The sequence below is a fragment of the Saitoella complicata genome (genome assembly GCF_001661265.1).
Source record: "Saitoella complicata NRRL Y-17804 unplaced genomic scaffold SAICOscaffold_1, whole genome shotgun sequence".
NCBI lineage: Eukaryota > Fungi > Ascomycota > Saitoellomycetes > Saitoellales > Saitoellaceae > Saitoella > Saitoella complicata.
In genome coordinates, this window is record NW_017566992.1 from 777,489 (window position 1) to 799,789 (window position 22,301).

The 22,301-nt window shown below is 55.4% G+C and overlaps 10 protein-coding genes across 10 annotated transcripts; 7 read left to right on the plus strand and 3 right to left on the minus strand.

Moving 5' to 3' along the window:
* On the plus strand, window positions 1–2,088 carry SAICODRAFT_106232 (putative amidase). Its single transcript, XM_019165279.1, has 2 exons — window positions 1–1,736; window positions 1,801–2,088. The coding sequence occupies exons 1-2, from the start codon at window positions 157–159 to the stop codon at window positions 1,847–1,849; spliced, it is 1,629 nt and encodes a 542-aa protein (XP_019027406.1). The 5' UTR covers window positions 1–156; the 3' UTR covers window positions 1,850–2,088.
* A 3,160-nt stretch (window positions 2,089–5,248) lies between these two features.
* Window positions 5,249–6,355, minus strand: SAICODRAFT_51911 (putative maleylacetate reductase; the record flags this gene model as incomplete). The annotated part of the gene is made up of 1 exon (XM_019169107.1): window positions 5,249–6,355. One exon carries the CDS (start codon window positions 6,353–6,355, stop codon window positions 5,249–5,251), a length of 1,107 nt encoding a protein of 368 aa, XP_019027407.1.
* Window positions 6,356–6,550: 195 nt separating this feature from the next.
* SAICODRAFT_4483 (Thioesterase/thiol ester dehydrase-isomerase) lies at window positions 6,551–7,324 on the plus strand (the record flags this gene model as incomplete). The annotated part of the gene is made up of 1 exon (XM_019168791.1): window positions 6,551–7,324. One exon carries the CDS (start codon window positions 6,551–6,553, stop codon window positions 7,322–7,324), a length of 774 nt encoding a protein of 257 aa, XP_019027408.1.
* On the plus strand, window positions 7,170–8,057 carry SAICODRAFT_106201 (uncharacterized protein). Its single transcript, XM_019165277.1, has one exon. It carries the CDS (start codon window positions 7,425–7,427, stop codon window positions 7,935–7,937), a length of 513 nt encoding a protein of 170 aa, XP_019027409.1. The 5' UTR covers window positions 7,170–7,424; the 3' UTR covers window positions 7,938–8,057.
* Window positions 8,058–8,137: 80 nt separating this feature from the next.
* Window positions 8,138–9,772, plus strand: SAICODRAFT_50921 (uncharacterized protein; the record flags this gene model as incomplete). Its single annotated transcript, XM_019169021.1, has 4 exons — window positions 8,138–8,598; window positions 8,668–9,045; window positions 9,145–9,467; window positions 9,528–9,772. The coding sequence occupies 4 exons, from the start codon at window positions 8,138–8,140 to the stop codon at window positions 9,770–9,772; spliced, it is 1,407 nt and encodes a 468-aa protein (XP_019027410.1).
* A 732-nt stretch (window positions 9,773–10,504) lies between these two features.
* On the minus strand, window positions 10,505–11,707 carry SAICODRAFT_32733 (uncharacterized protein; the record flags this gene model as incomplete). The annotated part of the gene is made up of 2 exons (XM_019168225.1): window positions 10,505–10,569; window positions 10,669–11,707. The coding sequence occupies 2 exons, from the start codon at window positions 11,705–11,707 to the stop codon at window positions 10,505–10,507; spliced, it is 1,104 nt and encodes a 367-aa protein (XP_019027411.1).
* Window positions 11,708–11,931: 224 nt separating this feature from the next.
* SAICODRAFT_44551 (acetyl-CoA synthetase-like protein) lies at window positions 11,932–13,575 on the plus strand (the record flags this gene model as incomplete). Its single annotated transcript, XM_019168785.1, has 1 exon — window positions 11,932–13,575. A coding segment is annotated over one exon (1,644 nt), but the record flags the coding sequence as incomplete, so codon positions are not given.
* Window positions 13,576–14,557: 982 nt separating this feature from the next.
* SAICODRAFT_68652 (uncharacterized protein) lies at window positions 14,558–15,885 on the plus strand (the record flags this gene model as incomplete). Its single annotated transcript, XM_019170411.1, has 5 exons — window positions 14,558–14,830; window positions 14,885–15,126; window positions 15,167–15,301; window positions 15,331–15,472; window positions 15,583–15,885. Exons 2-5 carry the CDS (start codon window positions 14,987–14,989, stop codon window positions 15,883–15,885), a joined length of 720 nt encoding a protein of 239 aa, XP_019027413.1. The 5' UTR covers window positions 14,558–14,830; window positions 14,885–14,986.
* Window positions 15,886–19,521: 3,636 nt separating this feature from the next.
* Window positions 19,522–20,519, minus strand: SAICODRAFT_22685 (uncharacterized protein; the record flags this gene model as incomplete). The annotated part of the gene is made up of 2 exons (XM_019166624.1): window positions 19,522–20,344; window positions 20,410–20,519. 2 exons carry the CDS (start codon window positions 20,517–20,519, stop codon window positions 19,522–19,524), a joined length of 933 nt encoding a protein of 310 aa, XP_019027414.1.
* A 361-nt stretch (window positions 20,520–20,880) lies between these two features.
* SAICODRAFT_22686 (uncharacterized protein) lies at window positions 20,881–21,447 on the plus strand (the record flags this gene model as incomplete). Its single annotated transcript, XM_019166625.1, has 1 exon — window positions 20,881–21,447. The coding sequence occupies one exon, from the start codon at window positions 20,881–20,883 to the stop codon at window positions 21,445–21,447; it is 567 nt and encodes a 188-aa protein (XP_019027415.1).
* Window positions 21,448–22,301: the final 854 nt, after the last annotated feature.

Genomic DNA, 22,301 nt, shown 5'->3' on the forward strand with positions numbered 1-22,301 from the left:
GAGGTGGGCCAGCTACGGTGAAGATGATTTCAACCAAACACCAGCCGTTGTAATTGCTGACAAGAGGGCTTGTATAAATGTTTGATTGGGACAGCTGCTGGAACTTGAGGCAAGAGTACAAATGACAGTCTCATCTTAGAATTCTTGATCACCACCATGTCCACGATCACCAGCTCCGCAAACGCCGTCATCAAAAAAGTCAGAGCCTCTCGCGATGCCACTCTACTGACCACCTCCCTCCATATCCCCGCCTCTCGCCTCAACGTTATCGACATCGCCTCCGAATCCGGAATACTCACACCCAGAGCCCTCGCCATAACCGAACTCCCAACAGAAGATCTACTCCGTCGCTTACGCTCGAGGGAAATCACAGCCGTGGAGACAGCTTGGGCATTTATCCGGCGCGCGAGCGTAGCACAGGTCGCGGTAAACTGCCTCACGGAACTCATGGCTGAAGAAGCCCTCAACCATGCTAAATTCCTCGATGCGGTCATCGAGACGGGGCCGCCGATGGGTCCGCTGCACGGGCTTCCTATCTCGTTGAAAGAACATATTGGGCTCGCGGGGCATTCGCTTTCGGTGGGGTATGTAGCGTGGACAACCCATGATCCACCAAAACAAGATTCGGAGTTGGCGGCACTACTCAAAAGAGCTGGGGCGGTGATTATCTGTAGGACGACCGAACCGCAGAGTGTGATGCACCTCGAGACGTCGTCTCCACTGTACGGCGTCACGACCAACCCCTACAACCGGAACCTCACGCCCGGGGGTTCCTCGGGCGGGGAATCGGCGTTACAGGCGATGCGTGGCTCCCCGCTCGGGTTTGGTAGCGATATCGGGGGCTCGGTACGGTGTCCCGCCGCGAATTGCGGGTTATATTCCTTACGTCCCACCGCGCTCCGACTCCCCAGATCTGGCGTAAAGAGCAGCATGCCAGGCGCCGAATCAATCCTGGGCGTAATGGGTCCCATATCCTCTTCCGTCGCGGGACTCGAAGTCGCGATGCGTGCAGTCATCGACGGGGCGCCGTGGATGTACGATCCGGCCTGTGTTCGCATGCCCTGGCGGAAGGTCGAGATAGAACCGAAAGGGAAGGAGAAGATTAGAGTGGGCGTGATGAGGTGGGATGGAGTCGTTATGCCCACACCCACGATACAGCGCGCGCTCTCCTACGCTATTCACAAATTGAGCGAAGAGTCAAGGATTGAGATCGTGGAGTATGAGCCGCTGGAGCACTATGAAGCTTGGAAACTCATCGCGGAACTATACTTCCTCGACGGCGGCGCGACAATCCGGGATATCCTGGCCTCAGGCGGCGAGGAACCCGAACCACTAACATCCCACATCCTAGGCGACACCCCCGACGGCAACCACTTTTGCCGACCCCACAGTGTCAGGGAAATCTGGGACCTCTGCGCCCGCCGCGACGAATTCCGGAAACGGTACTTACACCATTGGCAATCCCACCACATTGACTGCCTCCTCTCCCCGGTCGGACCCAGCACCGCCCCCCGCCTCGGAACATCAAAATACTGGGGCTATACCTCAATCTGGAATCTCCTCGACTACCCGTCCGCAACCTTCCCAATCCACTCCATCTCCTGCGACCCACGCTTCGATTCCGCCACGTGGGAGTATATGCCGGTAAATGAGGAAGATCGGAGACATTGGGAGGGGTGGGATCCGGAGGGGATGAGGGGGGGTCCGGCCGGGTTGCAGGTTACTGGGCTGAAGGGGTTGGATGAGGAGGTTTTGGGATGGGTGGGGGTTGTCGATGGGGTTGTTAATGGGAGGGGGGTGGGGGTTGGACCTCTGCCTCCTAAGGAGTGAAGGAGAGTACTATAGCTAGTCGAATCGGTCAGTGAGCTTGGGCTTGGCGTACCAGTACGAGGGCGTGGGTTTTGCTATCGATGCATCATGTCATTATTCTAGCAAAACGATTGACCATATGCGACTTGTCTATATCAAACTTCAGTTACAAATACGAGTGTCCGACGCTTCCTGTAGCTACGTATGCTATGGCCCACAAGTACCAGGCTCCCTCGGAGCAATTTGAGTCATCGCGAAACCGCTCTCAACACGTTGTCCTTCCTGTATCTTTTTTTGCTCGTCGCAGTCCCACCACTCGACTTACCCAGTCCCAATAACCAATCCAAAAAAAGAACGCCCAAACTCCATCCCATTACCTAATTCTGTCCTTACTTCCATATTTTTGTCATATTCCACACTGCTTCGATCCACTCCATGCCACACACATTTCACGTTCTGATATTTTCCTTGCATCAGGTTTCCGTCTTCTTTGTTGTTGCTCCCTTGAATTCACATATCACACCTTCCCCTCCCCCGCCCACTCCCTCAACCTCCCAACCAAAACCTCCTTCCTCCCCACCGCACACAAGGTCCTCTGTCTCAGTAACCGCTTACATTCCGCAACCGTGATATCATCCAGATCCACAGAACTCAACGGGGTGATTGGAGGGGGTGTAGGCTGTGCGGGGAGGGGCGCCAGTGCGATTTTGGCGGCGGGGGGTGGGATGGCGCGGGGGAGTGGGAGGGGGTAGGAGGGACGTTGCTGCGGGGGACCTGGACGCTGTTGTTGTTGTCCGGGCTGCAATGGCTGTAACGGGAATTGCTGTTGCGCCGGTGGTACTTGTGCTTGTACCCTCGGCTGTGCGATGTGCTGCTGGGTCTGCGTGCCTTGCTGCCCTTGCTGAGCAACCCCAACCCCCGGCCTTGGTGGTGCCGTACCACCAGCCGACGGAATACGCGTCATGCCCTGCCCCCCCACGGGTGAATTCGCCGGAATCACAACCGCCATCTGGCCCTGCCTCGGCTGCAACTGCTGTGCCCTCACTCCCACACCCACACCCACACCCACTCCCGCTCCCGGTACATTGACGGTTGTCGGGGGAGGGGTTGCGGTGGAAGGTGGTGATACTCCCTGCGGCGGGGTCACAGTTGGCGTATTCATCGGATCCACAAAGGGAGCATACTCGAACAATGACGCCATCGGGGCCTGTCGTCCCGGTTGTTGCGCGGTATACGAACGCTGTTGTTGTTGGAGGCGTTGTTGTGCAACGAGGGAGAGGCGGTGTTGGGGTTGAGGGTTGTGGATGGAGAGGAATTGGGGTTGTTGGGCATGGGAGATTGTTATGGAGGGTTGGACGCGCTGTGCCACAATCGGCGCTGGCATCTGTCCCAGGCCACCTTCCTGTGTGCCATCCTTTGGGCTTTCTCCAGGCTGGTCGAGTGATTGCTGGTGTCCAGCCAATAATCCCCACTGATCATACCCCGGCTGCACAAACAACGGATCCAACGGAAAATGATGCAAGAAATCCGGCCACTGATCGATTCCCTGTCCATTACTCCAATCGATGTTCGCCAAGGCTGCGCCCAGTGGATCCTCAGCTGCTGCGTCTCCATTCCCAGCACCGATTGGGGGGATGCCGGTGGAGGAGGGATCACCGGGTGCGAGGGGCGTGACGGTACCGGTGCCGGAGTAGGAGAGGGTTGCGAGGTAGGGTGTTGTTGACGCTGTGGAGGAGGTCGTGCCGGGTTGTGCCATTGATCCTGTTCTCGCAGGCGAAGATGAGGTCGGGCTCGGGTCTCGGGTCGCCATATCAGGCGAAAGGACTCTGGCACCATCTCCCGCCACAGCTGTAGTAGCAACCTTCACCTCCATCCCATCTGCTCCAGTTCTTCCGAATAGGAATTCCTCGAACCCCATTACGGGGCCCTCGATCTCCGGCGTCGCGATACGTCTCTTCTTCGCCATTGGCGCCTGACTCGGACTTTGTTCTACTCCGCCATCCCCGATCGTCGTTAACCCCGTGAACATCTTATTGGGACCATCCGCGGCAGAGCCGGCTTCGCCGTCGAAGAGGGGCGGGATGTCGTCGTAGAAGGAGTAGCCGGAGAGATAGGCTTGGTCGTCGATCTCAGGTAGGGGGGCGAAGGTTGGGATGCTTGGGGCGCCCGTGGTACCCGTCGTGTCCGTTGTTAACTGGAATTTGAACGACTCGAGGGTTTCTCCACCCCATGCTGGTGCTAGGAATGGAGTTTTGTCGATAATCCGTCTCGGTGGTTCAGGAGAATGCCGTGCAGATTGACTTGATTGTCTGGGATACAACGGCTGCTGGGTCGAGGAAAGGAATGAGGCGGTTGAGAAGGGGTTCGTATATGATTGTGATGTATGACTTTGTTGTTGATTTTGCTCCCCCCTTAACCGATCTCGAGCGAGAAGGGAGAGAGTGATGGATCGAGATCGTTCACGCATGCGCAGCAAGCTTCAACGATTGATCCGTATCCTTGCGGTCGTTTGTATACTTCGTCAAAAACGCAACCAGGCGACTCTTGACTTTCTGATCACCTCGCACCAACCAAATCCGAACGTAACACGTATATCTTTGATAGATCAAAGAGAAACCCGGCGCGCACCCTTTCCGAGTTACACACTACCAAAGATTATTCCCGACTGCTTCCCGTCCGTCAAAATAATCCTCTGTTTGTGCTCGTAAGGAAACCGCCCTGTTGCTGTCGCTTGATCTGGGTGATGATTGTTGTTGAGTTGGTGCTTGATCCAGTCCACGTATTTTTCCTGAGGCAGCGTTGAGTTGCGCAGGTTTGCTTCAAGTCTGAGGGAGCGCGCGCGAAGGTGCAGTGAGCCGCAGAAGAATGGGGCGGTGGAAAGAAATGAAGAAATTGGTGGGGATGTGAAATGTCGAGAGCGGAAACGTTCTCGGGGTGATTCTCGCAATTGACGTACCTTGAGAGTGTTTCGAAGGAGGATCGATTGCTCTCACAATTGGCGCCGATGCTCTCGTTTACCAAGCTCAAGTCGTGCCACAGTGTTCAACCTACCCGAAGTGAAAACGGTCTTCTATACGTCCTTTTACATCAAATTGACCCATTCCTTCTGAGTGATCTCTCCGTTGACGCGTGCTCACTACACTCCGCACAATCCGCAGCGCATATGAGGGGAGTCAACCCGGACGCGCCCGAGAATTCGAGCACAGCATCATGACGATAGTAGTAATGGTATGCTTTGCTGGACTTGGTGAGGTGTAGGATGGATATACATGTGCTTTCATTGACGTGCAAGGCCTAATTCCTGGGCTAGGTATAGCCTTCAAGGCCACACACTCCCACTGTCCGCCAATATCAATATGCATATGCCAAAACCTCCAATTGACTTGACCTTCTGGCCAACAACGTCACACATCCCTCTACCTCCCTACATTCAACCCACTCAAAGATCAACCCTCGCCCTCTCCCCAGCAGTGACCCTCCTCACAACCTCCCTAACACCCTCCCTCTCCAACCCCCTCGGATTCCAATACTGATTCCTGAACGCGATATCGACAGCCTTATCCACCTCCTCCTCCTTCATCCCAAACCTTTGCACGCCGCGCTCGACGGGGAGGTCGTCATAGAGTTTGTTTAGGGCGTCGATGATTTGTTCGGGGGTAGCGGTGTCGGTGTCGGGGAGGGAGAGGGAGGATGCGAGAGCGCGGATTTGGGGTGGAGTGAGGGAGGGGAGGTTGTATGCCAACGCATGCGGCAATACAGCTGTGTGTGTCTCAGCGTGCGGAAGATCGAAGGAGCCACCGAGGGTATGGCAGAGTTTGTGGTGGAATGCCATCCCTACACTCCCCAAACACACTCCACAAAGCCAAGCCCCATAAAGCGCCTTACTCCTCGCGTCCTTATCGGAGGGTGAGGTGACGAGCGTAGGGAGGGCGGACGTGATCGAGCGGATTCCTTCGACGGCGAGGAGGGAGATGATTGGGTTTCCGGCTTTTGCGTAGATTGCTTCCACGGCGTGCGCGACGGCGTTGATTCCGGACGTGCAGGACATACTGACGGGGAGTGTCATCGTTAGATCGACATCGTAGATTACCACGCCTGGGAGGATCTTCGGGTCTGTTCGGGTTTTTTTCTCGCCGTTTTCGGTTTCGCCGAGGATTGGGGTCATTTCGCTCCCTGCGTAGGTCGTGGGGATGCAGATGTGCATCAACCCCGTCCGAACTGAAATTGCTTTTCCCAGACCGATGGTGCTGCCACCACCGATAGACACAACGCAGTCTGCGCCCACGTCCTTTGCGTACGCCAATGCTTTCTCGGTGACGCCGGTTGGGGTGTGCATCACCGCTTCCCCAAACCTTCCCGCTACTCTTTCTTGACCGCCGAGGATCTCCTCGAGCCGGTCACCTTGAGATACTTGCTGTGCGGTGGTCAACAGCAACGGCTTACTCAACCCCAACCGCTCCAGCTCTGCCGGGAGCTGGGTAATTGTGCCGGAGCCGAAGACGACGCGGGACGGGTTTGCGGTGTAGGAGAATGGGAGATCGAACATTATGGTTAGAAGAGAAGGGTGAGGGTAGGGTGCCGGGTTTTGTGTGGGGGACGACGCGGAGAGAAGATGGCCCGCGATAACTGCCGAAGTGCGGAGGGAAGTGCCGTGATACTTGCCGAAGTGCGTCGCGCGCGCTGACCGACGACGTTCAGGCTCTCGAGAAGGAAAAAAGAAAAACCGCGGCGGGAAGCAATCATGATTCCAAGAATACGACCAGACCTGCCTCGCCGGCTAACCCGCTTTGTCTGCACCACCCCTCCACCTGCACCGACCTCCACCGCGACCCGCACCACCCTCCGCCTCGCCCTCCTCGCAACAGCATTCTTCACGATAGGCTACACCACCTCCTACCTCCTCCCCCACCCGATGCTCCACTTCCACCGACAAACAGCCCTCCCCCTCCCCAACTCGGCAGACGAATCAACATACCTCCACCGCCTGCGTACCCAAGTCTTCACATCCACCCTCGTCGCCCGACTCCAATCCGACCCGGCATGGAAGATGGAGGAAGGGTTTAGCGAGCATGGGATGGAGATGGCGGCGGAGGGACGGATGTTGACGGAGGGAGCGTTGGGTGGGGTGGGGAGATTGAGTGGGAGGTGGATGTGGGTTAATGATGGGACGCATGAAGTCGTTGCGGTCGCACATCTCGGGCCCCAATTATGCGGGTTCCCATCTATTACGCATGGTGGACTCCTGGCCACCCTCTTGGACGAGACGCTGGGTCGGGTTGCGATATCGGCGTTTCCGGCGGGGAAGAGTGTTGTGACGGCGAGTCTGGATATCAAGTATAAGGCGCCGACGATGGTGGACCAGGTTGTTGTTATCAAAGGGAATGTGAAGGCGAGGGAGGGGGAGGGGGAGAGGAGGGTGAGGGTTGAGGGGAGGGTGGAGGCGTTGGAGGGGGGAGCTGTGTTTGTGGGGTGTGAGGGGGTGTTTGCGGTGCCGAGGAGGCCGTTGCCGAGGTGAGTTGGAGTGATGCCTTGGACGATACAGGTACGTAGAGTTTGAATAGATCAGGACAGAACGATAACAATTGGTTCTTCCCGGTCGCTACGAGTTTCATCTGATGCTGCTAACCGGCTTGGCAGGGCACTGTCTTTCATCCGCCGAGCTGGTTCATTGCGGTCCGTTGATGAGGTCTAAAACGCTTGGCATCGCGTCGAGTTGCCTCCGTTGGCGACCAAACCCTCTACAAACAACGACTCTACAAACAGTAAAGCGACTCTACAAACCGACTCACGTCTACTCACGTCTACTCACGTCTAGAATCCCTCTCCACTTATCTAAGCATGTTCTCAATGCGCGCTATCCCCCGCCGAGACTAGGGTGCAAACACAGCCAGGCAGATCCGATCAGCACGACTTCCCGTAACCTTAACCTTCTTTTGTCCCTCCTGGTTCTGAAGAAGCGACGCTGCCGGGTGCGATCCATGGGTATCTGGCGACGGACCAGCCCAGCTGTCCAGATCAACGGATCGACTCCACCTTGCCAGCAGCGCACATCTCCCAGCCTTATCTCCCCGTCTCGCTGGCGCTGCAGTTTAAGGTATGGACTAGGCAGCGCGACCAACGGACCTTAAACGAACACCCTGCGCTGCTGCACTGGGTTGTGTGCATGTGCGCGCCAAGAACGAAAGCCGCCGCTCCACACAGACAGCCGGGTAAAAATGCCTCAGCCATCCCATATATACTCCGCCCCCCCCCTACCCCCCCCCGGTAGAGAACCCGTAGAGACCCGTAGCAATTGCAAGTCAAGGAGAACCATACGATGCGATTGACCATGCGCAGAACGCTGGGTACGGTCGCGTTGAGTGCGGTTCTGTCTGTGGCGCTCGTGTACTGCTTCTGGTGCGGCCTGGAGCTCTACGCCGTTTTTCGTGGTCCGATACCGCCTCCTCACCCCCATCGCAACCACGACATCGATTCACGCTTCCCACTCATCCACGCATACCTCGTCCACGGCACCGGCGATGAGGGAGGGAGGTGGTATATCCCCCCTTCATGGATCGATGCGGTTAACGCGACAGAGACGCCCTTGCCGGAGGGCGTCAGCTTGACTCCGACGACGGTGTTGGATGCAGCGTATCTGGTGGTGTGGTTGTGTAGCACCCAGGGGAGGATGCTGCGGAATACGAATATACCGAGGGTTGTGCATCAGAGTTGGAGGGATGCGGATGTTGGGGGGTGGCCCCGGGGGTTGTTGCCCTTTGTGGAGGAGTGGTTGGAGGTTGCGACCGGAACGTCTCCTTTACAACACTCTCCCTCACGGCATCACGAGTTTCAGTTCGAGGAACGCAGCGGGCCACACAGCGGCCACCCCCACGGCCCCCGCTACCCCCCTCCTCCCCTTCCCCCCCTCCACCCCTCACCGTCCACCGCCCTTCTCTCCCACGCCTACTTCCTCTGGACCGACACCGGAATGTCCTCCCTCCTCCACGCCATCGCAACCTCAACCCACACCCCCCACGCCTCCATCCCCGGCGTAGGCCCAACCTACCGCCACCTCCCCCGCCCGGTGGAGAGAGCGGATTTTTGGCGCGTACAGGTGTTGAGGTGGATTGGCGGTGTTTATGCGGATACGGATGCGAGGCCGCTGAGGGAGCCGGCGGGGTGGGTGCAGGGTGCGGATTTGAGGGCTTGGAGGGATGCGGGGGGGCGGGTTTTTGACTCACCACAAATTGTTGGACCGTATGGGCCGCCGGAGGGTGTGGATCGTCTTTATGGTGGGTTGTTTGAGGGAACGAGGGGGGTGGAAGAGGGGGAGGGTGAGGGTGATGGGGAGGCCAGGGTGAATATCATATTGGGAATCGAGGCGGATGATGAGGAATCTTGGCGGATGGGGTATCATTACCCTGTACAGTTGACGCAGTGGACGTTGGCTTCCGCGCCACATCACCCGATTTTGGAGGGGTACACGGAGAGGTTGTGTTTGGCGGTGCATGAGGCTTTGACGAATGTAAGCGAGGGTGTGGATGGGAGGGAGAGTGTGTTGTCGGCGTTGGACCCGGTCGATTTGACGGGCCCCGTCGCTGTTACGGCGGCGACGAGGGCGTATCTTGATGATGCGCTCAAGGCCGCTGGGTCGACGTTCGATACCGCATTTACCTCGCGTCTCCCCCCCAGATCCTCCACCTCCAACTCCAAGTCCCGCTCCCCACCCCCCGCCTCAGGCGCAGTGTCGAAACCGCTCCTCGACACCCTCATCCTCCCCATAACAGCCTTCTCCCCCGGCCGCTCGACATACTGGCACAACATGGGTTCGAAACCCGTCACGCATCCGGATGCGAGGGTCCAGCATATGGCGCAAGGGACGTGGAGGAAGGGAAGGGTCGGGTGGGGGCATTGGGGGGTTGAGGTTGGGAAGGCGTGTAGGACTGTATTGGGGATGTGTCGGGATTGGAGGAAGATAGATTAGGGGGAATCCGAGAGGAGAAAGGGAATGGGTGTGGATGGCGTTTTGAGGTTTTATAAGTTATATTGATATACCCGCGAGATTTAGGTGAAGAATGACATTGTTTGCCGATGAAGCCAGGGGAATGTCATATCAAGTCGGCGCGAATGAACAACGACCGGGACGTGATGATCGAGCTCGACCATACGAGCGCGTTTACCCAGCCCAACGGCGAACTTCTCACCGGAAACGTTGCTAGGGAAAGTTAAGAGACGTGGGTAGGTAATTCTGGGTGTGCGGTACAGCCAAAAGCAAAAGTCCTGCGAATCGCGCGAGAATCAGCGACACACCAACCCTTAAATGCCTATTCTACTTCGCTGAGGTGCGAACAGTGTTCATTGCGTTGACTGTGTTCTGTTGGTCCGCACTCTCCACCTCATTCCCTTCGGTTAAGAACATGCTTGGTCGCACAAGGCGAAAGCCTTGACCGGTGACAAAGTCTGTAACAGATGATGATGCCGGAACGGCCGAGGCGGCTGTTGTAATACGACAAAGGCGAGAGAGCGTAGTTCTGACAACGCTCGAACGCTGGAACTTCCACCGGATGCGGCACAGGCCTCAGGTCTTCGACGAGTTCAGGACATCCACGTTCCAATTCCCAACATGCCAACAGGCCTGGATAAGCCATAATGGTATGATACCGTAACCCACATCCTGAATTGTCAAACACAAGGTAAAACTGTGAGTAATGACCATTCACCCTTCCCGTCGACCGCTCGACCTCGAACGCGGCGACCTAGATCTCGATCTCGATCTTGATCCTGCGCCAAGACGACAATCCGACTGGTTCGCAATCGACGAAGGGAATCGAGACCGCCGCGAACGATTTGGCCGTGAATCGGACACATGCCGCGTCGTACCCAGCCGACGCGATTCATTCCCACTCTCCTTCGAGGGTTCCTCTCTATGCCAATAGCGGTCATCCCTCTCCGGTAACTCCAACCCGTCTTCCTCTTCCTCCCCCTCACGCTCATCCCCATCCCGTCTCTCATCATCGTCGTATCGCACCCGCGTCCACTCATCTCCCCCCTCCAACGGCGGTAACGGCCTATCATACTGAATAAGTGGACTCCTATCCCACCCCTCCAAACCCTGAAACGGACTCCGTAGCCACGTCCGAAGTTCATGCAACAAAATCGACGTATTCGTATCCACACTCTCCGCATCCGGCTCCCCATTCGGTCGCGAATCGAGAAACTCCCCGATCAGGCGGCGTGCGGCAGGGGTGAGTATACCGACATTCTTGAGCACAGAGACGATGTACTCAACCAGGAACTCTCGATCCCTGGCGTCCCCATCCCCCCCCTCCAAATCCTCGCCCGCGCGCGTTCTCCAAAACCCAAACGCGAGAACCTCTCTCCGCAAGAATACTCTGGCACGATTCTGCATCTCACTCGACCCGCGGAACTTCTCGGTCGTGATATCTGCGTCGGGACGGAATCGGGTGTGCGGGTTCGAGGCGATGTGGGCGGAGCGGAGGTGGTGTGTATAGACGAAGGCGCGACGAGCGATGGCGGAGGGGGAGAGAGGTGAGGTACTCATCGCTTGTTCATTTACCCTCCTCTCCATCCATCTCCTCGACCTCACCCGATTCCGTCCCTGGGCAAATCTATCCCGCATCCATGCTCTCGCCTCCAACCCCAGACCCTTGCCTGTCTTCTCCGCCAAGGACGGCACAACGATCTTCTCGTACGATCCCTCATCTGTGATGGCATGAAGGATATAAGAAACGTTTCCGTTACACAACGGACACCGACGACTGATATTGAGCCATTGTTGGAGGCAGATGAGGTCGAAGGTGTGGTAGCAGTGTGAGACGAGGGCGCGGGTTGTGGGGTCAATGGGCTGGAGGCAGATTGTGCAGTCTTCGGATCCGGAGGTTGGTGATGAACGCTCCATACCAACGCTGGTTTGTCGACGTTGTGATTTCTTCTTCCTATCCTATCAACAATAACAACAACGTCGAACGTCGTCGGCTAAGCGCACCCGCAATTGCCTGCGTGCACGTGAACTGCACGGTTACCCCACCACCCCCCCCCACACGGCCATCCCGGATCAAACCGATCAAACTCACCACCAGTCCTCGAGCTCACATTGCAATGGCAGCATCAACCGATATGCCACTCCTCACCCTCCCCTCCCTCCCCCTCTTCCACCGCGCCGCATCGCACTCTCCGACCTCCGCCGCAATCGCCCACCGTGACGGCACAACCTTCACCTACTCCAACCTCCTCTCCTCCGTCGCCTCCTTCCGCCGCCAACTCATCTCCTCCCTCTCCTCTCTTTCTGGATCATTTGATCACGGCGATGAGGAACCAAGGATCGCGTATTTGTGCGAGAGTGCGTATGTGTATGTCGTCGTGCAATGGGCGATTTGGAGCGTGGGCGGGATTGCTGTGCCGTTGTGTACTGCGCATCCGGTGAAGGAGATGAGGTATACGCTTCGGGATTCAGCGGCTGGACTCGTCGTCGCTTCTCCGCTCTTCGAGTCCAAAATCCGTGAAGTCCTGGACGATGAGGAGTTCAAAGACCGCGCACTCCTCATCACCCCAACCTTTACTCCCACCTCCTCAGTCTCCGCCGTCACAATCGAGGAGGACGAAAGAATCGATGAGAACCAACGCGCGATGATAATCTACACCTCCGGCACAACAGGCTCCCCAAAAGGCGGCGTCTCAACCCACGCCACAATCCAATCTCAAATAACCTCTCTCGTCCACGCATGGTCCTACACCCCCTCCGACCGGATTCTCCACGTGTTACCGTTGCACCATATCCACGGCGTCGTGAATGCGTTGGGGTGTGTCCTCTGGGCCGGTGGATGTGTCGAATTCGGCGCTCCCTCGCCCGAGTCCTTATGGTTGCGGTGGTCCGATCAGTCTAAACCTAAACTCACGCTCTTCATGGCCGTCCCTACGATTTATACACGCCTCATCACGCACGCCCATCAAGCCCACCCCGACCTGGACACGAAAGCAGCCTGCGCCTCTTTCCGACTCATGATCTCCGGGTCTGCCGCACTTCCGACCCCCACCAAAAAAGCATGGTACGAACTCAGTGGTGGGAAAATCTTGTTGGAGAGGTATGGGATGACGGAGATTGGTATGGCGCTCTCGTGCCTCGCGACTGAGGACGCCGGGGGTCGGGAAGATGGATCGGTGGGGTGGGCGTTGCCTGGTGTTGAGGTTCGACTTGTGCGCAAAGACGGCGCTGGAGACGGAGAGGAGTTCGTGGTGCGAGATGACGAGTACGAGGTCCAAGGCGAGATACAGATCCGTGGTCCGAACGTGTTTAAGGAATACTTCCGCCGCGCCTCCGCCACACGGAAAGAATTCACCACCGACAACTTCTTCCGAACGGGTGATATCGCGCTTCGTCGTCTCATTCCATCTCTCCCGGAGAGGGGTGGGGCGTATTTCATTCAAGGGAGGGAGAGTGTTGATATTATTAAATCGGGGGGGTATAAGATATCCGCACTCGAGGTGGAACGGGAGATTTTGCAAGCGGAGTTGCCGGTTGGGGTACGCGAGGTTGCCGTCGTCGGCATCCCGGACGCGGAATGGGGACAGCGTGTCGCCGCTCTCTTAATCCTCCCACCCTCCTCCCCGACAATCACCATTAAGCAACTCCGCGACGTCCTACGCAAAGAGCTCGCGCCGTATAAACTCCCGACAGTTTTGAAAGTGAGGAGTACAGATGAGAGTGGGGAAGGCGGGATTAAGCGGAATCAGATGGGGAAGGTGAATAAGAAGGAAGTACTCAGGGAGGAGTTCTTGGGGGAGGGGGGGGAGGGGTTGAGGGAGGGGGTTGAGGTTTATGGGAAGTGAGTCGGCGGAGGGGTTGGAGGGGATGTGTTGTGTTTTATTCATATTGATAACTGTTGGAAAAATGTGCGATGTGTTTAACCAGTGCCGGGGACGGCGTCCTCCCCTCTCTTTCCCCGCATATTGTAAGGACCATGAGCATACCAATCACACGAAGAATGTCGAACATAACGACAAAACGTGAACTCCACCCTCGTACCCCGTGAAAGCGACAAAACACTCCACACTCGTCGCCCCCCCGAGAAAATCAGATGAAAGACTTTTCGATACACCCACCACTTTGCTACTCGCACCTAAAGCTGTAGGTAGTTGCAGAAGGCTGTTAGAGATGGAGGTGTATGGGTGATGGTATTGAGACAGATGGTATGTGGGTTTGGTCGTCACTCCTTCTTGTTTGGCGATTTCGTTGTGAAAGTTTTGCGATTAGGAAGGGTTGACCGTGGGGAGAGAGTCGCCACTCGTGGATCGAACCGTATACCCGACATAATGGCCACGGAATGGCTTCTTCGGCTCGCTTGGAAGCTTGTTATGTTAGTAGCCGCGGCCGGTGATCTTGGTGATACTTCGTGAAAATGGTGGATATGTGCGATAATGAAGACTTACGATATCATTGAAGAGGCAGAGCTTCCACGGCCATGTTTCCTGGGACATTGTCAAACCCCATCGAGCAACTCATACCAAACATAAAAACTATGGCCTCAACTATCTAAACCAACCCCGTCTACGAACAACACCGGCCGCCAATTCTTTGTGCCCAGAGAGATACCAGTCACGGGCTTCCGTTGCATTTGCTGTACGACCAATAGATATTTCGTGTAAGAAGAGGATGTTTTTCCTTTAATGTAGGCAATAATCTCAAGAACGTCCTTTGCTTAAAAGCTGACATTGATTTCACTGCAGGTCCATCGAGGATGCTCCAGTTTTTGTGGCTACGTCTGTGCTCCATGCATTGTCGTGTATTGAAGAGCGGGAAGAAGAACAAGTACGAGCTCGTCCCTTTCGCCAGTCGACCTGCTGTCCTCGTTTCGCCCCCGGCCAACGAAGACGTGGCTGCCGAGCGTGGCATTCTTTCTCCTCCGGCGTCGATGAAGATGAATAAGAGGTGTCGAATTGCGACCGCCTGGAGGGAGTACGGGGACGAAATTAAGAAGACTAAAGTCGAAGTGAGAGTCGGGGCCTTTCACGCCTACGTGAGAAGGTATGGAAGACGTACCGAGGGTGACGTGCGTGAGTTGACCAAAGGGAAAAAAAGCAAGATCATGGAGTGGATAGGTGACGTCTGGGAATCGTAATAGGACAGGCCCAAGTCCATTGGGGAGGAGACGTAAGTTGTTTTATTTGTTATAGGCTAAGAATGTGTACGATAGTGTCCGACCGTCACGGTTCAGATATGCTTATGCTCTTTGTCTGTCTCACGTACGAAGTGGGTGACGATCACGGCAAATATACATATATCAAGGTAGAAGATTTCCATTCCCGTCAGTCGTACGCAAGGTGAGTTGAGATTGCATCGTCGAAAGCTGTCATTCAACAGCGTCAGATCGTTGTTACAGTCAACCAACATCGCACCGGCTCCCTTTCCTGACAACACTCTCAGCATGTTACGCGAAACGACGATAACACCGGGGGACGTTCCGGCCTTCCAAATTTTCGCTGAGTACATGAGAGCGTGCGGAAGTACTTGACGTCCTCAGGCAGAGTGGATCGGCGACAACTGCAGCGTATCGGCGCCATGGACTGGTCTTTGGCGAATCTGTGTCAACACGAAGCGCTTCTAGAGGAGGGGAGACTCATGATGCTGCGACTGTATGAAGTCGATCAATACGGAGACAGAGGGATGGTGCGTCATGGCTTAGCAAGTTATGGGGACGAGTGCTTCAGGTGATGGAGAGGTTCGACTGATTTGCACCGCCAAACGTGACTTGTACTCGTTCAACGTTATCTGCATAGGGTGCTTTCGGTCCATGGAGCTCATTGTTTGACGTTATGCGGGTTTCAGCATCCACGTCGTGGCTGATCGAAGGCTGCATGTCAGCGCTCGCTTTGGACAATACGAGGACACCAGCTGAGGAGATGCTCGAGCTCTCAGATTCAGCTCCACGATGCACTGCGGGCGATCGAACTTGTCACGACGGTTATACGGCCACGAAAGAGCGAGAGCGACGGACATGGAAGGTCGAAAACGTTGTCAGCATCGAGGTCGTTGTTTCGATTCACAATCAGGAACGTTCGTATAGGAGTGGGGTGCCTTGACCTTGTTCGCCGTCTCCGAAACAAGCATCGATACAAAGGGACGCTTCTTCTTCATGGATTTCCTCGAAGTGGATTAGTCGCGGTGCCGGGGCTCCTAGGTGGACGACGAACGAGGATATGGAGAAAGTGACCGGATTTATTGGGAGGTTATTGGTACACCTCATTGTCTCCAGTTGTTCGACGCCCCTCCCGGGATTTTATTTTCTTTCGGTGGGACGTGAAGAGGCTCATGCGCGCCGCGCCGTTCATGATCTATAGATGCTAGAGACATCTCCAGCAAACCGTCGCAACTGTCAGCTGTGATGCGATACTGGCACTAATCAATACGTCTTTACTCATGCCGGACTATGCTTGGGAACTTGGCGGTTCGACATCGTGGCGTGATCCGACGGGGACGTAACTACCGTCGGCAGCGCTGATCGCAACTGAGTGCACCTGCCCCCAGGCCGCGTTCTCTATCTGTACTGTGTTACGGACGTCATCTTTGCTTCGGATCGGCTCTCGTGGATGCGGTGTTCGGGTTAGTGGTCATGGTAGCAGCGACGAGGCCGGAGAGGACTTCGATTACCTTATCGACAGGTATCAGATGTCTTCATTACATGGCCATCCACAGAATCTCTCCCGCAACTTCAATCATAGGAAATTCGAGATACGTACAGCCCAGGCGAACTACCTTCATTCCTCCGACCTCCCTATCATCCATCGAAAACCCCCTTCATCCGCGCGCCGCAGACCCCGGACTCGCTTCACAAAACTGGTATCTTGTAACCATTCCTAGTCCCATGCAGACGTTGATAGAGGCTGGAGAGGTTGTTCTTTTTGAGTGAAAACGAAGGTCAGCATGTCCTTTGTCTGGCGGACTTACGTGGTCTTGGGCTTAGAAATGAGGAGGGCGGATGTGGCCGAGTACTCGAGGTGCCCGACATCTGTTCACGCGTGCACGTGAAGAATGGCAGCTGCGAGCATCACAAAGGGAGGATACGCACAACCCCATAGACATTGATGATAAGCCTCAATCAAATGTTATGTACCCAGTCACCTCTGTCAGCTTAGGAGAAGGCCACTGCAAGTTCTCTTCCGTCGTATGGTAGAAACCAGCCTACATGGATCCCACGCACGCACCACATATACCGCATCGTGACGGCGGACTCCGCCGAAAAGTTACAAAGTTACTGAACTGCTTGCCATACCTGTTCAGTGTGTATCATATCCTTCAGGCGCCGCGACGTCGTTGCGATACATGGCGTTCAGGGCGCACACAACAATAGGGTTCGAGAGGAAGGAGAAGGGAGGAGAGAGCATAGATGGACGATACACAAGTACAACACACAACAACCATCAACTGGGTTTTCACATATCTGATGAAAAGCATTACATTGTACCGTACAACACTATCCATCTCCTAACCCCCATAACCCACCAGCCCCAGAGCAAAATCATTCTGATCCCTCCTCGAAGACAGGGGGGGCCCGTATCTCGGATTTCACATCACGATAAAGTCCGTCGACGCAGCCGGCACAGGTATGAGAGCTAACTCCAAGCCCACGTCCTCGACGACAAGACTTCACCAACACCACCATACTCGTCACATCTCTCACTGCGCGAAGTCGTCAGTGGCCCGGCATGGCATGGCAAGGATTGGCGATGAAGACTTACCAACATACCATCCTTCTGATAACTTCATCGTTACATCCACTCCTTGCTCCTCATGATCTTGCGGATAGGCCGTTTCCTACGAAAGCAAGTCAGTATGGGAAGAGAGTGCAACGAAGGAGACATACCTCGGTGACTGTTGAAGTCGGCCAGCAACGACGAGGATGATGGCCGAGGGAGGGGACCCAAAGGGATGGCGAGTTGGTCAGCCGGGGTCCCCCCGATAGACAGAGAGCAGAACAGTGTAGTCAGCAAGCGTCTTCCGAGTAGGACTGCGGGGGTAGCACTCAATCTGTGTGAACTCTCAAAGTCATGCCAACCCAACCATGCCTTCTCCCCTTCACCAAACACCGGAACCAAACACCTAACCCTCTGCCAAGCACCCAACCCAACCATCCCTCCTCCCGTACGTCCCTCCCCCCCTCCCGACTCTGCCCTACCCTACTACCACCCTACTACCCTACCACCATCCACAACCACCACCCACAACCACCACCCACCACACCCAGGGACGCGAACACCCTCCGAAGGCTAACCTGCGCAAGCGACACTCGAGGTGGTACATGAAGTACCCTTCCTTGACTCCTCGAGCCATCCTACCAGTTGGTGACGCCGAAGCATGGGCCCCCCGGACAGGAACAATCCCACTGTGCAATGGAACGGGCAAACGCAAGCTTCGCTCGACCTCAGACATCAACGTCCCAATGACCGAAAACAGCATGATGCACCCTTCAAACTTCTTTGAGTCCAAGGTGGTACCGCCCATTGTCCTGCACGAGAGGAGATACTACGGTGTCGGCATTGCCAGTTATCGTCGTCTCTATCCCGTGCCTCGAGGGTACTCCTTCCTTTCTCCTTGGACCCAACCAGTGTGCACTGCAGCTCCCAGAGTGCGACAGAGGCTGCGTTCGCTGAGGAGAAGAAAATAATGGAGTGGGAGGGCGAGGTTCATATAGTGGTGGGAAAGCCGCTGACGTCGATAGGTCATGTTCATAACATGGTCATGGGGATACGTAATGGTCACGCACCAATAAAGCTGCCTGCTCCTCCTTTCCTATCTTGGCCTCCCATCTTTTGCCCAAAAGCGTTTTGCTCCATGGTCCGGCCCGGGTTTGCGGGCGGGGCATGTCTGTGATGCCAAGGCAGGCTTCTTGAGCATTACGTAAGCTGTTTTTGACTCTGGCTGTTCGATCCCATGAGCCTCCATACGGGAGCGACATGCCAAGACCGTGGCGGGTCACGATGGCAAGCATCCACGGCCAGGAAAGAGGTCGGCTTATCGTTTCCAAACCCCGCCGGTTTTATTCAACGCTAAGTAGGCCCCATGATCACCCATCCAGGAATGGACCAGATACTCAGGCGTTGCAGGATTGCATAATTCATCAAGCCTTGCTTCTGTGGGGCAAACCGTATCGTTTCTTCGTATTCCCTCTGAGACAGCGGCTGGCATGTAGGGGTTACTACGTAATCGCACAAACTGCTCGCCAACGTGGGTATTTGACTTTTGATGCATATGGTGGAATACTATCGGTCTACTCCACCTCCGGCACTTCCCAATGTAGAAAGACACTATAGAGGTATCCCAATAGCCTTGGCATGATCATGAGGCCTGCTAAACCTTCTGTCAGCGCGGGGTAAGCCAATACGACATGGACGACGCTGTTGGGCCTAGCACTACCATTTCCACTATTGCAAAGCTTTGAGAATGGCAGTCCTCAGCTATACACACTGTTAGTTCCCACGGTCCTGCTTTCCATCGTTCGGTCTGTCGCCTGTCTGTCAAGTAGAACCCGCAGGAAGAGAGTAGAGCGGGAGACAATGGGACATTCTTTTGAACGTAATATATATTCACTGAAGACAATTACCCATCCCTGAAACAAACAAAAACAAAAACGCAATATGAACCAATCCAGAACCTCTCGCTGCTATCGTGCATCTTCGTAACCTCAAACAATGATGGAACCTGCCCTACTGATTTTTATCTTAACTACGGGACTTCACATCCTCATCTCCTTCCGTGATCGCCTCCATGCGATCTGGGTTGGGCGTCATCTCCTCGACCTTAAGGTCGATGATCACTCGCTTGTTGGGTTCAGCCGCGGTCTTGATCCCCGAGATGGTCGAGGAGTGGCTAGCTTCAGCAACATCCCTTTTCAACAGCTTGTCCAGCTCATCGGCCTTCTGCCTTCTGGCCTTGACATCCTTATCCCACGTCGCCAGCAACATCTTGTTCCTCCCGGAAAGAGCGTCTGGTCCGGTCTCACTACAATTCTTGGATCCGGGTGTGATAAAAGAGAGGAAAGAGGTGTCGAACATCGCAGAAGGGCCCGTCCCAATCTGGTGCCACGAGGACGGACGTGCCGCTAATGTCGACACTATGCTGTTGGATGTAGGCGTCCACAGGGACGACGGAGCGAGCCCATGTTCAGTCGGCGCTGTGTTTTTCTTCGCCGGCGGAGAGGCAAGTGGACGACGCTCGGGACTCTGCTCCCTGCTGGAGTCATCGACGTCAAACACCTCTCTGTAACTCCTCTTGACAGGAGCAAGAGGGGCGATTGCAGGTGTAGGAGGGAGTGGGGGTGGTAGGCCAGCCCGAACCGGGGGAGGCTGTGAAGGGGCCGCTTGGACAGCCTGGACCGGGGAAGGCGGTGTAGTGGTGGTCGCGGTAGTCACAACGGGAGGGGCCTCGATGGGGCCCTGACGAAGGCTGACCCTCTGGTAGATGGGTCGCTTGCAGGGCAACAACCTGCCGTGGTAGCAGCCTCCACAGACGTATCGTATGTGGTTGCGTCGGTCGGGGGTTGTTCTGTAGCGACAGCAATGTCAGCTTCCCTCGGCAAGCAATCGATCGTTATTGAGGTTGTTGCGTACCTGGAGATATAAACCTGGGCACCCGGGTTGAGAAAACGTTTGCGGTTACAGACCGTGCACTGGTAACTGGTCATGGTGATCAGTACCGGGAGATGCTGATCATTGGACATATTGTCCACCTTAGAGAAATCTGTTCTTGGTTTGGCTGTGGGTGCGATTCGCAGTTGCAACGAACAATGGACGGCGGCGGCTTTGGTCTCAATGATTCTGGGGAGCCAAGGATTGCGAGGAAACCCCCGCTTGACATTGGCCAAGATTTTGCGGTTTAGGGCCACTTAAGCTGGGCTTCGTGCTCAATGCGCATTCCCGTCCGTCCCCATCCGTAAGCTTCCTATCGCACCTTTCCAATGATCAGCGTCGAATGCCGCGCTGTATGCTCCATAGCAGCGTTGAAATGGACCGGCTGACCGTACACCTATCTCCGTCTAAGGCGGTGGAGGCCAAGGTCCTTCTACCTGGACGTACTTTCCGATGAAAGCAGCCACCCTAGGTACTACGCTATCCAACCAAGTATTGGAGGACGCCGAGTATCAAGAACGAATCGTCAGTATGGGAGGTAAAAAGAACCGTCATAATCAGCGTCTGATGAAGGCCGACATCGTCAAGCGTTGGCAAGGCTACCTCCCGCCTCGCGAGAGGATGCTGCGTTACGGTTGGAGGGACCTCAACCCGGCAAACGATCTCACGGAATCAGAGTTGGACCATCAGAACAGGGAGAGGATCGAGGCAGCAAAGGGAGCACAAGGTCGACCTCGCGTTGCTGAAGACCGCTTACGCCAGGCCAAAGAGCGTAAGGCTGACCAGGCCGCAAGGAAGGCAGCTCACGTGCAATGGCGCCGCCAGCAGAAGCAACGAGCGGCCATCCTGAGGGCCGAGATGGAGGCAAGGGATAACGATCCCCCGGAGAAGTGTTCTGCCCCCGTCGGTGAATATCACCCCTTCGAACCCTTGACCGGGGGATCTCTGCTGGCGAGGAAGAGGAAGCAGCTAAATCAATGGAAGAAAGCGATCGCGCGTACTGGGAGGAACGAGGAGTGAGACGGCTGTTTTGGTGTTTTACGGTGATGCTTTTGTCTTTTATGAGATATATCTCTACTTCGTTGCATACAATATCATCAACCCAAAGCCCATTCGTTTTCCTTTTGCTCATGCTATCCTGTCCTGTCCTATCCTCATCATCCACCATCACCACGCATTGATTGACCCGCGAGACGATGTAGACAATTCCGCCATAACACCGCGGGAAACTATATGCCATGAATCGCAGAGGTTTCCCAGACACGTACAACACTCCTCCAAGCGCAACAGACATCCACGACCATTTTACTTCCGACTCTCAGGATCCACCGTCATCCCCGCCTCCTCCTCCTCCTCCGCATCCTCTCCGTCATCTTGCCCTTCACCCGCTCCTTCTTTCAAGAACGAAGAACTCAATGAAAGTGCTGAAACCTTGTCAGCAGAAGACTCCGAGGGTCGTGGATACCATCACGATGGTTCAGGGAGAAGTGACACAGCATGGTTTGCAGCGGTAATCATCGTAGGCGAAGGACAAGGACTCAGTGCCGAAGGAAAGACTTAGTTGCTCACAGAAGCTCCATATAGCTGACATTGTAACAGAGGCGAACGCGGCGAAGAGTAGTTGACATGAATTTTTGATGAGCGTACCGCGGGCGTTTTTTCCGATGTGCCAGGCAACTCCAAAGTCACCGAGTGAGGTACGCTAAACAATCGCTTCAGTATTCCGGAAAGACTCCAAGACACGTTTGAGGTCACCCAGTTGCGTCTCTCGCAGACAATGAGCACGCGTTTCAAATCTCCAAACAAAGGAAGGGTTAACAATCAAGAGAAGCCACGCATAAAGAGAACAGAATCGCTAAACACGACGAGAGATT

Coding starts and splice junctions, on each gene's coding strand:
- SAICODRAFT_106232 (XM_019165279.1), top strand. CDS start 157: ATGTCCACGATCACCAGCTCCGCAAACGCCGTCATCAAAAAAGTCAGA. Junction 1,737..1,800: donor CAGGTTACTGGGCTGAAGGG/GTTGGATGAGGA, acceptor GGGAGGGGGGTG/GGGGTTGGACCTCTGCCTCC.
- SAICODRAFT_106201 (XM_019165277.1), top strand. CDS start 7,425: ATGCTGCTAACCGGCTTGGCAGGGCACTGTCTTTCATCCGCCGAGCTG.